At 30.6% G+C, this 15,099-nt stretch overlaps 1 protein-coding gene across 1 annotated transcript; it reads right to left on the reverse strand.

Annotated features, from left to right (window-relative positions):
* Positions 1-5,447: 5,447 nt before the first annotated feature.
* LOC18031542 (inhibitor of trypsin and hageman factor) lies at positions 5,448-7,557 on the reverse strand. The gene is made up of 3 exons (XM_006421514.2): positions 7,454-7,557; positions 5,931-6,077; positions 5,448-5,820 (listed from the first exon to the last, which is right to left on the reverse strand). Exons 1-3 carry the CDS (start codon positions 7,506-7,508, stop codon positions 5,627-5,629), a joined length of 396 nt encoding a protein of 131 aa, XP_006421577.1. The 5' UTR covers positions 7,509-7,557; the 3' UTR covers positions 5,448-5,626.
* Positions 7,558-15,099: the final 7,542 nt, after the last annotated feature.

The following is a 15,099-nucleotide window of genomic DNA, read 5'->3' on the forward strand; positions in this document are numbered from 1 at the left end:
CCGTTTTCGTCCAGTAAGCATGTTTTCTTGCTTCTACAAATACCGGCTAACGGATTTTAAAATTCGGAAAACCGGTTAATTCCAGTGAGTTCTTTGGACAAGAAATGGCTAGCCGGATTTAATAACCGGTAAACCGAATTTTTACATAATGCTCTCTGGACAAAAATCGAATATCCGGATTTTTGTATCCGGCAAGCCAGTTGTGAACATATGCTAATTTCAAACCAAATGGTGTGTTTTTGAAGAAGTACCATTTTAAATGGTTGTAATTTTAAGATGAAAAAACGTCTTCTTCATCATATAGACACTAATATATCAATAAAAAACTAGATGTTTTACAAATTTCATAAATGTTATTGGAATATAATCTTATTTATTAGAGATTATATTTAGCATTTATTATATCTTGGGGGTAATTTGCCATTAAACTCTATAGCAAACCAAGAGTGGTGAGGGCAAATAAAATCTAAAAGGAAAGTGTATAAACACGTCTCAAATCCTAAGTAATTTCTTTGCCTTTTTATATTAAAAAATTTTTAAAATATAATATTAATAATAAAGATATCCAAGTCCAAGTGTCTGATATCCGAGTTCACCTAATCCTGGATCGGGACTTATGTATGTGCAGTTTCATGAAACTGGTGCCAAATTCCTGATGTTATTTGTGTCTAGTGCAAGTTGAACTTGGCCCAAATTATTAGGGGTGGGCAAAAAAACCGTGCACTAGAGAAAACCGAACTAAACTGATCCGAACCGTTCCGTTCGGACCGGTTTTAATATTTAGAAAAAACCAAAATATATGGTTTGTAAAAAAAACCGAAATGCAGGTTCGGTATTCGGTTCACTTAACTGAACCGAAAAACCGGGTTATTCTTGAAATTTTATTTAAATAGACACGCGTTAAATTTTAATTGGTTGCGTAAGATAACTAAAATAGGCATGCACACACACGATTACGGGTATATATATATTTAAAAATTATTGTTGGTGTTTGTTTCCAAATTTTCTTTTTATTTTGTGTTGTAAGTTTTAATTGTTGTTATTTTTATTTATCTTTACAACATTATGTTTATGTAGATGGAGTATTGAAGTTTGATTATGTATTTTGAAATCTTAATATTTCATATTTTGTAAGTACCTTATTAGTAGTTAATAAGATATTAGTGATAAAATGTGTTTTGAATACTTTGTATTTATTGTTAATATTTGTAATGAAATTAGGATAAATTAATTGTTGAAAAAAATTATTACATTCATGAGGCCTAATTGGCTAAAAATTTAGAAATTCAAAATAGGTCAAATAGGCCCAAAACCGAACCGAACCGAACCGATCCGAAAAGATCCGTTTATGTTCATTTTTTATTGAGTTTGGTTCTTATTTAGTTCTTTTTATAAAATAACCGATTTAAATCGGTTCTGCTTAATTTCGATCCGAACCGAACCGGACCGAACCGTGCCCACCCCTACAAATTATCCAAGTTCATCGGGGTCTGGGCCTAGTCCGGATTATTTTGCCATCCCTACCAATAATATTAGCAAAGTTATAAAAATAACAATGTACAAACTCATTGTCTCATTCTGGGTATAATTAATAGATCATCTGGTTTAATATGCAACGTAAATTAAATCCCATTAAACATGCGTATTCTAAGAGTTAGGTTTAAAATATTATGGTCTCACGTCCATGTAATTCAAAATTTGACAGTAGACCAATATATGGAAGATGAAAAAAGGAGAAAAAAAGAAAAAAAATGAATTTTTTGAATTTACTTTTTATGAGAGATTTGGCTACCTAGAAATATCTGTACTGTTTATTTTTTCGTCTGGCCCTGCTGCCTCCCCTTAGTTCCGCCCATCTGCTGTCTACTATGCATTCCAATTTCGGAGAGTGTTCCTCCAGTAAATGGTTTTTGCCCACAACCAATGAACGGTGTCCCTCCATTAAATGGTTGATTTTGCCCACAACCAATGAAGGAATCTCAAAATAGATTTCAAAGGGTATTTCCCAATACTTAGTGTGGAGATTCCGAAGAATATGAAAGCTACCACAGATAGCCACATCAAAGCAATACTGGAAATATTAGACTCTCCAATTCTTACCCTGAATGTAGGCATGATCTTGTTCGTCAAGATAATGTAAGCAAGGGAGAAGCTGATCACCAGAAAGAGCAAAACTGATCTGAACCGCTGCCGCCATCCGAGAATTACAATCACAGCCACACAAGTCACGAACAGAGACGAATTGAACTCTAGGACATAGACGATAGCTGGCAATCCATCGGACATCACATCCATAGCTTGTAACGTTGTTCCTTGAGAAGGGCAGCACGGCACAAGGTAAGCAAATAAGTAATTGAAAAAAAAAAATGACCTTCCTTAGCCAACTATCTAACAAAATCTTCAATACAACTACCTAATGACGAAAACATTATAGCCAGATAATTAATTAACTACTTGACATATCTAAAGCTTTTACCGTCAGGATAATTTTCTTCGAGAAGTTTAATTCTTATATGTAAGAGCATATTATTTTCAATCTACAAAAATTATCAAAAAGTCAACTCAGCACGAATCTAAATTTATGTTTTATAAGAGTTTTATTCTCATATAAGAATCTTGATTGTCTCTAAAATCCACAAATGATAATTATCTATCACATGTCATAGTTCATGGTCCAAAATATAACACTAACACGTAAAATTCCTAGTTTACAAATAAATATACTATAAAATATTAAATTATATTAAAAAAAGATGTACTAGTACAGGTTTGAGGTTTGGGTTAGGTTAAAAATTTTCAACCTATGCCAACCCGTAAGTAGTGTGGGTTGAAAAAAAAAAAGCAATCCCTTTGACTTGGTGAAATATTATTATCCAATCAACCAACAAGAAATTGTGCGGCTTATGCGGATTGTCTGGATCTAAGCTAAAATAATTTCATTTAGATGGCTAATCGGGAGTCAAGAGGTGCTATTTTATTTAATTATATCAAATTGTTTTAACCGTAAACGGCTACTTGTTTTCTTAAAAGAAGAAGCTAAAATATGAGTGTTCAAAATGTGGATTAAGTTGCAAATAACTCCTAACTATTTTTATTTTAATTCTTCCACACTAACTTTATTACATTTAAAAGGAGAAATACGCGCCGACTAATATTGTGTTGTTCTTAACCCTTTTCATAGGTGTCACTATCAAAAGTTTGTCAATGGCAATTAATGAATTTGACGAAAAAAGGCCCAACAATTATTGATGAGGTATGTGTTATATTTGATTATCTCAAAATAAAAATTATTACATCATTATTGACCATAAGTATCTTACTATTTCTTAATATTTTAAAAATATAGCCAACCTATGTTTTTAAAATTTACAAAAGAGACATGCTAACACCACTTAAAAGTAGTTATTACTTATAAGTATAAGAGTATCAAGTTATAATATAACTCGGTGAATCTAAAGTCGAACCACAAGAAATTTAAAAATATGATAATCAATTATTAAATAAAAATAATTGCAGAAAAAGAAGTTAACAAGGACTAGCCTATATTAAAAAGGTGCTAAGGTTACGAGATTCATTATTGGTATTCAAATCATGGCCATAATACTCTCTCATATTTATATTTTGGATTTTTTTACTAGTTTGAATATTATGTGACTTAGTTCTTAATTAACCACTTTTCTAATACTGTATTGGTGCGTTAATATTAAGTCTAAACACCCACATAAATCTAAGGGGACCTAGATCTACAAATATGAATTACTCTATGAACAAAAATGGGAATTAAGTACATAATGTGATACGACTATATTGGAATATTCTGGCTACCACATTGGTGTGTCAACATTATGTTAAATCAAGTGCAATGAGGTGCATGTGAGCTCAGATACGTTGTACGATCTCAGCTGTTTTGAATTAATGATGGATGGAAGGGCTAACAATTCTTCCAAAGGCTTCTAAGTCTCCAGAGTCTAAATTTCCTATTATCTTTTCTAATCTAAGCATCATGGAATTTAGGGATTTCCTTATAAAGCAACAAAAAAAATATATATTTATTTAAGAACTAATTAAAATAGATAATTCATAAAATGTGTTTGTGATTTGTAAATGTAATGAAATTGTTAGTGGTATCAACACCGTAAGTGAAAAATGATATGTTAACTTTTATTAAATGTACAATTTTTAGTGTTAATTAATCAATCTACTCAATATAATGTCAAGCATCACTGTAAATAATAGGCTTAAACGATCTCATTAAAAAATACCCAACATTTGCAAAGTGGTACATATTATTTTGATATGTTTAATCATGCTATAATATATTCTTTTGATATTGTTAGAAACATTTGGTGATCGATATTTGGGTGAAATCATTTAAAAATATTATTTACAATGATGCATGATGTAATGTGATTGGGGAGGTTGATTAATAAAGTTGGTTGAATATTGGATTATTTTGTGAGTGTTTATTTTACAGATTTGTAGATTGAAAATGTGGAACGAGGAGACTTTGCTGATTTTCCATAAAATATTTATTAATGATTTTATTTAGTCACGATTCCAAATAAGTCTACCATTAGAATTCGGGACGGGTCATTTCATAATGTTGGTAGGCAAGAATACATCTACAAGTTACCTATTTTCGCAATATATATATCAATGATTTCAATATTTGATTCGTGAAATCGTAAATGGATATCTTTAGGAGTATGGGCCATCATACGTGTTAAAAAACCAAAAATGGAAACCGAAAAACTTATAAACCTCTATAGTCGATCTCATCCAAATCAATTCTGGCTTAAGAATCAATCAATCGATCAATCAGTCAATCAATCAAAAAGTGGTAATGAGAAACTCGTGATGAAATGCCTTAAAATCTACGCCACTGAATCGGATCGATGGTGCCTTATCATTCAATCGTAGTATGTGGAGAAAATACAACCAACTGAGATTTAGCAGCATCCCCTCTTCACAAGAAGCCACGGACCTATCATTATCATATGAAGTGTCCTTTTTGACATTTTTGTTCATTGAACTCATTGAAGCACATTGACAAGTATATCCAAGGTCTAGCTCTACTAATTAGTGGGTAATCTTCCTAAGATTTAAGTCTTGAGTCTCTGAGTCTCATGTAATGTGCTAGATTATTATTCTAATATATTGCATTTTATAATTCTGTTACTGGTTCGAAAGGCAATCAAAACCTTATTTTTTTTATTCCCTCTAGTGATATGCAAAATGGATCTTGCTTTGACTTTTTTTTTCCTCATATCATATACCATATAATAATAATAGTAAATTCTTAATTTTTTTTTGGGAATTCGCAGGCGTAAAGTGAAAAATGAAAAAAAAATCAAACCTTATCATCGCACATTTTAACTTAAATTTGGGTTTCCGCCCTTATTAACAGAAATTTAAAGAAATTATTCATGATAAACCATAAAGAGGGATTAGCGCACATAATTAAGGATAATATTATAGTTTTTGTTAAGGAACACGATTCATGTATGCTTTGACGAACAACATGTTCAAGGAGCAAATTAGTCCAAGCATGCATTATCTCATAGACCACAACAACACTTATTTCATTTATTTATTTATTAGTCATGAGATAGAAGATGGAGGAAATTCAACCAATACGAGGAACCCTAATCACCTTCCCTTTCTTGTTGACCCAAACACGAACCCTGTCAATCCTATAGTCCTTAGTAACTGGAGTTCCCTCAAGTAATACGATTGCATGAACACAAGGATTCTCTTTCTCTATAATAGCAGCAGCAACCTTCCCGTTTTTACCAACCAGCTCTGGCCATGAGCTCTTGCCTGTGAAGGATTTCATAAGAAAATTAAACTTTGTTGAGAAATGATCAAAATCTCCAAGTTGTTTCAATAATGAAATTAAAAAAAGGAAAAGCATGGCGTTTTATACTTACGTGGACAATCAAATGCAGACGTGACTAGGTTTGGTCCATCTTCCACAACTCCTTTCAATGCAGATACGATGACTTCAGAGCGAAGCTCCTTGCCATCGGTCAGGCAAGGCTCATGACGAGCGGCCAAAGAGGGTTTTGCGGCGAAGGCTGTTAGAGTGCAATTTATGCACTAGTTTTGCATTGTTTACTTTCCTTAATATCGATATTTTGCACTTAATAATAGTGATTTACTTGTGTTTTATTTTTGTAGGTGCAATTCTATTGATTGATGCTAAAATTGAGTTACAAGATGATATTTGAGGATGATTGTTTTCTTGGAGAAATTTTGAGCGTCAGAAAAACTTTATTGATAAGGCGTGGGCGCGTGCTGTCAACTACGGACCTGTAGTTTTTAGTTTAACGTGTTTTGTATTTTTGGTTATTTTTGTAATTACGAATTTAATATTTCAGATATTAGTATTTTATTTTAAAAAAGATGATGTTTAAGGATGATTGTTTTCTTGGAGAAATTTTGAGTGTCAGAAAAACTTTATTGATAAAGCGTGGACGCGTGCTGTCAACTGCGGACCAGCAGTTTTTAGTTTAACATGTTTTGTATTTTTGGTTATTTTTGTAATTACGAATTTAATATTTCATATATTAGTATTTTATTTTTAAAAGAACTCTAGAGGAAAAGAGAGAGAGAGTATTTAAGGGAGGAATCTATTGTGAAAAAGAGGGGATTTTTCAAGAAAAGAAAGAAACCCTAGATCTAAATTTTTCTCTTCTCTCTATGAAGAACTAAATCTATTATTCTGGTTGAAGGTTAATGAAGCTTTGATTCATCACTACTGTGAGATCTTTCTTATACTTTAATTGTTTTATTACTTTTTGGGTATTTGTTTATTCTCTGAATTATTTTGATGATTATGTTTGTTAATTAGATAACTGGCCACTATTTAATTATCAACTTAATCTCTTGTCAATTAAAGGATTCATGGTATGAAGATTTTAATGTTTGTGACAAATAGCATAGCAGTGAGTTATGTTATGAGAATAAATAATCTAATTTAAATGAACCATCGTATGCGTTTGTTGATTAGGATTTGGGTGTCTCTGGTTTTTTAGGCTATCAATTAATTAAATCTTATGATCGTATCTAGGGTTGTCTATTGATTAGGGAAATAACAAACGGTCGTACCTTGGTTATCAACTAGTTAAGAAGAGATTGACTATTAGAGGGTCTCAGTAGGTATAATCGGTCTATTCATAAGTAGTAATAATTTATATTTGAATCAATGATCAGTAGTCGAATCAAGCTGAGTTAATTCCTTCAACCAGAGCTTTCTCCAATTTGAATTACAACTTTAATTTGCATTCTTATTATTTTAATTTGATTTTTATTATTGTCAACAATTCCCCCATTTTACGTTTTACATTTTAAAAGGATTTAAATAATTACCGATCTCTGTGGACATGACCATGCTCAATCACTATACACAATTTATTTAGAGCAGTTATTTATTTTTGCTGGCTTCGACAACCATCAAAGGCCAAGAGAAAGAAGAAAAGGGCGAGTGCTGGTAATGAACTCTTCATTGCTAATAATTAATTGTTATTTCGAAGGCTCTTTGCAAAGTGAAACTGAAAGCAGAAGAGCTTGCTATTTATAGGGCCTAAACTTGCGTGCCAAATTTTATGATTGATTATGTGTGTGGTCATGAAATTTTACCAAATAATTTAATTTTCATTGGGGTAAATACCATTTAGTCATTATAATTTGACTTACGTGCATGTTTTGGCAACATATAATCAAATAAGAAAAATAACGTTATGGCAACATATAATCAATATTTTTATAGCTAAAATAATTTTAAAAAAGCAAAATATAGAGATTGGAAAATACCAAGTTACCAAATACTTTTGTAGGCTTCATTGGTCAATAAACTAGTAAAAAAGTCATTACATTGTTAAAATACGCAGTCATAAGCCAAGTCCATCAACAAAAAAAAAAAAAAAAAAAACATTTTCACATTCCAACCACTAAGCCGACAAATAAATCAAGTTCACAATCCAACTACTACTCATAATAGTTTATTATCTGTAATTCAAGTCCTATACAACTACCAAAATAAATCAACTACCCTTACCAGAAGCAACAAGAGCTTGCAATCATCAGCCAAATTCAACTGGCAGGACCAGACTAACAGGTCTCGAAAATAATAAGCAAAGGAGCAAATTATTTGAAATTTCTTGTTTCTTTTTTTTATATTTAGTTTTACTCATTATTATTATTATTATTGTTATATTATTTTTTAAGCCCAATCTGATACATTTCTGCCAAACAAATAGAAACGTACAGCTCCGATTTTGCTAATAAAAATTATTGCCAAATTTAGCTAACTGATCTACGAATTATTAAATCAACATTAACCAATATCAGAGATCACCCAAGAAAAGAAACTGCTCTTTTTCCCTGGCTAAACTAACCATATTCAAGGCTCAGACTCAGATCAATACTTGGAACAACCCCTGCATCTTTGGCCACTTACAAATTTACACTAATCTCATAGCTTCTGCCTCTGCAACTGCAAGCCCAATACCTTCTAATTTGGAACAGCTAGAGCCATACATTTCGAAGTAAACTGCAGTATTGGCTGCTGTATCACTAGCTGCATCTACATTCAATTACAATCTGGGTCTTTGCTTTACTCTTCTGAAAGAGCAAATGATTGCTACAGCTCTTGCCACCAAGATGGCAACTACATCCCTCTACATTGGATGGAATGTACAGAATATTCAATTACAGGTTAAAATACTTGGTCTTTGATGTTCAATAATGGCAAATATGCATGTATCAAGCATTATCCCTACAAATATTAGTATTTCAGTTCATTGATGCATGATTCTTTGACAGCATGTTGGCATATTAATAAAGACGTGGATAATTTTGTTGACCTCACTTGATATTTCACTCAAACAGAAGCAAATCACACTTGTTTAATTTTTTGCAGGAACTTTTACCACAGGATGAGGATATTTCTGGCAAATTTTATTTTAAGAACAATAAGATTGGGACCAATATTAGGTCTATTGATTATGGTTTGGAATTTTTTTTTTTAATTTTGGTGGATAAAATATGTCAAGTTTTTGGGAAAGACTGAATGAAAGATGTTTTGCTATTCCAGTCAAATTTTATGATTCCTTTAACCAATGGTAATTATATGTTGCCTATTTTAGTGCTTATGCAGGCAGGCAGGCTCTGGAGAGAAATTATCATATCCATATCAAGTAAAACCATTGCGATACTGCGTGAAGGACAAATGGCCCATGAGGAAGGAGAGCTTGGAAAATCATCTTTTCAAAAGAACTTAAGGAAATTTAGATCCTGTTTAGAATTGAGGTGTTTTAACTTTTAAGTTACAGTTAGTTGTGAAAAAATGTTGTAACTATGAAATAAAAATAATAATACTATATAAGTAATATAAATTTTCAATAATAATTTTAACAAAATTAGTGAAGATATAATCGATTTTCTATCATATAAGTGAAAAATCATATCAACATAACTTTCAAGTTACAACAGTTAGTGTTTACCAAACACTTTGGTAATGTAGCTTTTAAGTTATAGTGCCCAGCCTCAATTCCAAACAGACCCTTAGAAGCGAAAGAAAACAAAGATTGCATGTCCATGGGTATTTTTGCAGTAATCGATGAAATGCCTGATTGCAAAATCCTTTGAAGTTGAAATTGCAAAGGACTTGAAAGACATGAAATTGCCGTTAGAGTTGCTAAAACCCCGGTTGCTATACAAAGTTCCAAGAAGCAAAATATTTATAGAAATATCAAGCCTTTAATTAAGCTAAGGAGCTATATTGGAGTGTTCCTATTATGGTATTGTTGTATCAATTGACTATCAGTAAAAAGTATACATTTAATAAAGGTGAAATTTATCATTTTTCATTTCTAGTATTGATAACACTAACAATTTCATCACATTATAAATTTTAACTTATTTTATGAATTATCTATTTTTATTTATTTTTAAGTAAGATTTTTATTTTCTGTAGGTAAATCCCTAAATTCATTATGCTTGGATTGGAAAAACGAAAGTGAAATTTGGATTTTAGAGACTTAGAAGTTTTTGGAAGAATTGATATCCCTCCGATCCACCATTAGTTTTATATAGCTGAGATCATGCCATGTGCCCGAGTTCATGTGCACCTTGTTGAAATATTTAACGCTCATCAATTGGTAGATCAACCACCTTGACAAATGAGTCAATAAAGGGTCCTACTTTAACTTCATTTATAATAATTGATTATGTTCAATCCATCGATCCATAATGTTGCAATTTTGGACTCTTGAATTGTATTAATAAAGTTCATCTAAAGGTTATGGTTGCAAGCTCAATAAACATATCATGTAAATGCCCACATTTGTTCAACTCAAAAAAAAAAAATTTACTTGTACAAAGGCAAGACACAAATTTGTTGAGAAATTTGAGAGGTAAGTTTTGTAGAGAACTTAGGTGTAAATTTAAAGTGAATTTTTGGAAAAAATATCTATTCTCTTCTCTTTTTTTTCCCCTCAATTTTCTTGTGTCGTATATCATAAATTTGTTAAATAAAATGAGCGTTTTACTCGTCTATATGAGTTGCTAATTTTCTAAGTCAAGGTGAAGGGTGAAACTTTTTCAAGTGAGTTTTAACTTTATTGTTTTAATAATATGTTTATAGTTTGTACTTTTTACCTGTTATTTTCTTATCATATTTATCTATAGATTTAGATCCCCTTTGGATCTATATGGGGCTTAGACATAATGTCGACACACCAATGTAATAGTGAGAACACTCAAATGTAGATATGGCACATTATATACTTAACCCCCTTATTTATCCATAGAGTGGTTAGTTAAAAACTAAGTCACATAATATTCAAACTATTAAAAGAAATACAAAAATAAATATGACAAAGTATTATAACCTTGAAATCTTGTAACCTTAGCACTTTTTTTTTAATTTAGACTATTCTTTATTCATTTCTTTTTCTGCATTATTTTTATTTAATAGTTGACTACTAAATTTTTAGATTCTTTGTTATTTGACTCCAGACTCATTAGGTAATATTATAACTAGGCACTTTTATACTTAAGAGCAATAATCTACTTTTGCGTCGTGTCATGAACATTATATCTAAACGCCCACATAGATCTAAGGAGATCTAAATCTACAAATAATTATGAAATGAAAACAACATAGAAAATATAACTTATAAACATGTAACTGAAAAAAAAAAATTTAAAACTCACTTGAGAAAGTACATAAATCTACAATTTGAATATGTAAGGTCCACCTCTCACCTTAGCTTAGAAACTATTGAAACACACTTGAGAAAGTAATTAAATATTGATAAGCAAACACTCATTTTATTTAATAAATTTGTGAAAGTACAATACAAAGAAACTGAAAACAAAAGAAAAGAGAAGAGAAAAATCTCTTCTTATTTAATACACTTTTTCCTAAAATTCACTCTAAAATTACACTAATTTTTACTATAAAAATCAAATCTCAAATTCTACAAAAATTCTACAAGGTCATTTATGAAATCTCTTGCCTTTATACAAACAAATTATAAGTTGATCAAGTGTGGGCATTTACACGATATTTTTAGTGAGCTTCCAACCTCCTTCCAACCACAACCTTTAGATGAGCTTTACGAACACAATCCAAGAGTCTAAAATTGCAACCATTGTGATCATTACGAACCATTGGATTTAACATTATCAATGGTTACAAATGAAGTCAAAATGAAACCTTCCATTGGCTCTTTTATCAAGTTGGTTGAACTACTAAATTGACAAGTGTCAAATCTAGTGTAAGGAGATTCATGTGACCTCAAGCAAATGGCATAATCTTGGCCTTTCAGAATTAACGTTTGATCAAAAGGCTAAGAATTCTTCTAAAGGCTTCTAAGTCTCTAAAATTCAAATTTCATGTCCTTTTTTCGATCCAATAATCATGAATTTAGGGATTTACAATTCATAAAATAGGTTAGAGATTTGTAAATGTGACGAAATTGTTAGTGTTATTGATATTGTAAGTAAAAAATGATAATTTTAACCTTTATTAAATGCATACTTTCTAATTTTAATCACACACTCCAAATAGCATATTATTAATCCCTAGCGATTAAAGTGCTAATTGTAATAAATAAAAGGGTAGATACTTGTTTAATTCTTATTTTTAATCTAATAAAATTATTAAAAAGTCAACTCAGCAGCAATCTAAATTTATATTTTATAAGAGTTTTATTCTCATATAAGAATCTTGATTGTCTCTAAAATCCACAAATGATAATTATCTATCAAATGTCATAGTTCACGGTCCAAAAAATAACACTAACACATAAAATTCTTAGTTTACAAATAAATCTACTATAAAATATTAAATTATATTAAAAAAAGATGTACTAATACAGGTTTGCGGTTTGGGTTAAATTTTCAACCTATCCCAGCCCGTAAATAGTGTGGGTTTAAAAAAAAACCAATCCCTTTGAGTTGGTAAAATTTTATTATCCAATCAACCGACAAGAAATTGTGCGGCTTATGCGGATTGTCCGGATCTAAGGTAAAATAATTTCATTTAGATGGCTAATCGGGAGTCAAGAGGTGCTATTTTATTTAATTATATCAAATTGTTTTAACCGTAAATGGCAACTTGTTTTCTTAAAAGAAGAAGCTAAAATATGAGTGTTGAAACTGTGGATTAAGTTGCAAATAAATCCTAACTATTTTTATTTTAATTCTTCCACACTAACTTTATCACGTTTAAAAAGAGAAATACGTGCCGACTAATATTGTGGTGTTCTTATCCCTTTTCATAGGTGTCACTATCAAAAGTTTGTCAATGTCAATTAATAAATTTGACGAAAAAAGGCCCAACAATTATTGATGAGGTACGTGTTGTATTTGATTATCTCAAAATAAAAATTATTAGATCATTATTGACCGTAAGTATCTTACTATTTCTTAATATTTTTAAAATATAACCAACCTATGTTTTTAAAATTTACAAAAGAGACATGCTAACGCCACTCAAAAATAGTTATTACTTACAAGTATAAGAATAATAAGTTATAATATAACCCAGTGAATCCGGAGTCGAGCCACAAGAAATTTAAAAATCTGGTAATCAATTATTAAATAAAAATAATTGTAGAAAAAGAAGTTAAAAAGGAGTAGCCTAATTAAAAAGGTGCTAAGGTTACAAGATTCATTCTTGGTATTCAAATCATAGTCACGGTACTTTCTCATATTTATATTTTGGATTTTTTAATAGTTTGAATATTATGTGACTTAGTTCTTAATTAACCACTCTATGAACAAATATAAGGATTAAGTACAAAATGTACCGTAACTGTATCGAAACATTTCTACTACTGTATTGGTGCATTAATATTAAGTCTAAACACCCACATAAATCTAAGGGGACCTAAATATACAAATATGAATTACTCTATGAACCAAAATGGAATTAAGTACATAATGTGATACGACCACATTGAAATATTCTGGCTACCACATTGGTGTGTCAACATTATGTTAAATCCAGTGCAATGAGGTACATGCGAGCTCAGACACATGGCACAGTCTCAGCTATTTTGAATTAATGTTGGATGGAAGGGCTAACTATTCTTCCAAAGGCTTCTAAGTCTCCGGAGTCTAAATTTCATGTTCGCTTTTCTAATCTAAGCATCATGGAATTTAGGGATTTACATATAAAGCAAAAAAAAAAAAAAATCATATTTAAGAACTAATAAAAATAGATAATTCATAAAATATGTTTGTGATTTGTAAATGTGATGAAATTGTTAGTGGTATCAACACCGTAGATGAAAAATGATATTTTAACTTTTATTAAATATACAATTTTTAAAGTTAATTAATCAGTCTACTCAATATAATGTCAAGCATCACTGTAAATAATAGGCTTAAACGATCTCATTAAAAAATACCCAACATTTGCAAAATGGTACATATTATTTTGATATGTTTAATCATACTATAATATATTCTTTTGATATTGTTAGAAATATTGGGTGATATTTGGGTGAAATCATTTAAGCATATTATTTACAATGATGCATGATGTAATATGATTGGGGAGGTTGATTAATAAAGTTGGTTGAATATTAGATTATTTTGGGAGTGTTTATTTTACAGATTTGTAGATTGAAAATGTGGAATAAGGAGTCTTTGCTGGTTTTCCATAAAATATTTATTAATGAATTTATTTAGTCACGATTCCAAATAAGCCTACCATTAGAATTCGGGACGGGATATTTCATAATGTTGGTAGGCAAGAATACATCTACAAGTTTCCTATTTTCGCAATAAATATGTCAATGATTTCAATATTTGATTCGTGAAATCGTAGATGGATGTCTTTAGGAGTATGGGCCATCTTACGTGTTAAAAAACCAAAAATGGAAACCGAAAAGCTTATATACATCTATAGTCGATCTCATCCAAATCAATTCTCGTTTAAGAATCAATCAATCAATCAGTCAATCAATCAAAAAGTGGTAATGAGAAACTCGTGATGAAATGCCTTAAAATCTACGCCACAGAATCGGATCGATGGTGCCTTATCATTCAATCGTAGTATGTGGACAAAATACAATCAACTGAGATTTAGCAGCATCGCCTCTTCACGAGAAGCCACGGACCTATCATTATCATATGAAGTGTCCTTTTTGACATTTTTGTTCATTGAACTCGTTGAAGCACATTGACAAGTATGTCCAAGGTCTAGCTCTACTAATTGGTAGATAATCTTCCTAAGATTTAAGTCTTTAGTTCATGTAATGTGTTAGATTATAATTCTAGTATATTGCATTTTGTAATTCTGTTACTGGTTCGAAAGGCAATCACAACCTTTTTTTTTTATTCCCTCTAGTGATATGCAAAATGGATCTTGCTTTGACTTTTTTTTTCCCTCATATCATATACCATATAATAATAATAGTAAATTCTTAATTTTTTTTTGGAATTCGCAGGCGTAAAGTGAAAAATGAAAAAAAAAAAAAATCAAACCTTATCATCGCACATTTTAACTTAAATTTGGGTTTCCGCCCTTATTAACAGAAATTTAAAGAAATTATTCATGATAAACCATAAAGAGGGATT

This window comes from Citrus clementina, unplaced genomic scaffold (assembly GCF_000493195.1).
Source record: "Citrus clementina cultivar Clemenules unplaced genomic scaffold, Citrus_clementina_v1.0 scaffold_9, whole genome shotgun sequence".
Lineage (NCBI taxonomy): Eukaryota > Viridiplantae > Streptophyta > Magnoliopsida > Sapindales > Rutaceae > Citrus > Citrus x clementina.

What these genes read in the sequence shown, in the direction of transcription:
- LOC18031542 (XM_006421514.2), bottom strand. Translation starts at nt 7,508, where the DNA reads ATGAAGAGTTCATTACCAGCACTCGCCCTTTTCTTCTTTCTCTTGGCC. An exon ending in CTTTCTCTTGGCCTTTGATG is followed by an intron (nt 6,078 to 7,453) that starts GTTGTCGAAGCC and finishes GCACTCTAACAG; the next exon opens with CCTTCGCCGCAAAACCCTCT. An exon ending in GTCTGCATTTGATTGTCCAC is followed by an intron (nt 5,821 to 5,930) that starts GTAAGTATAAAA and finishes AATCCTTCACAG; the next exon opens with GCAAGAGCTCATGGCCAGAG.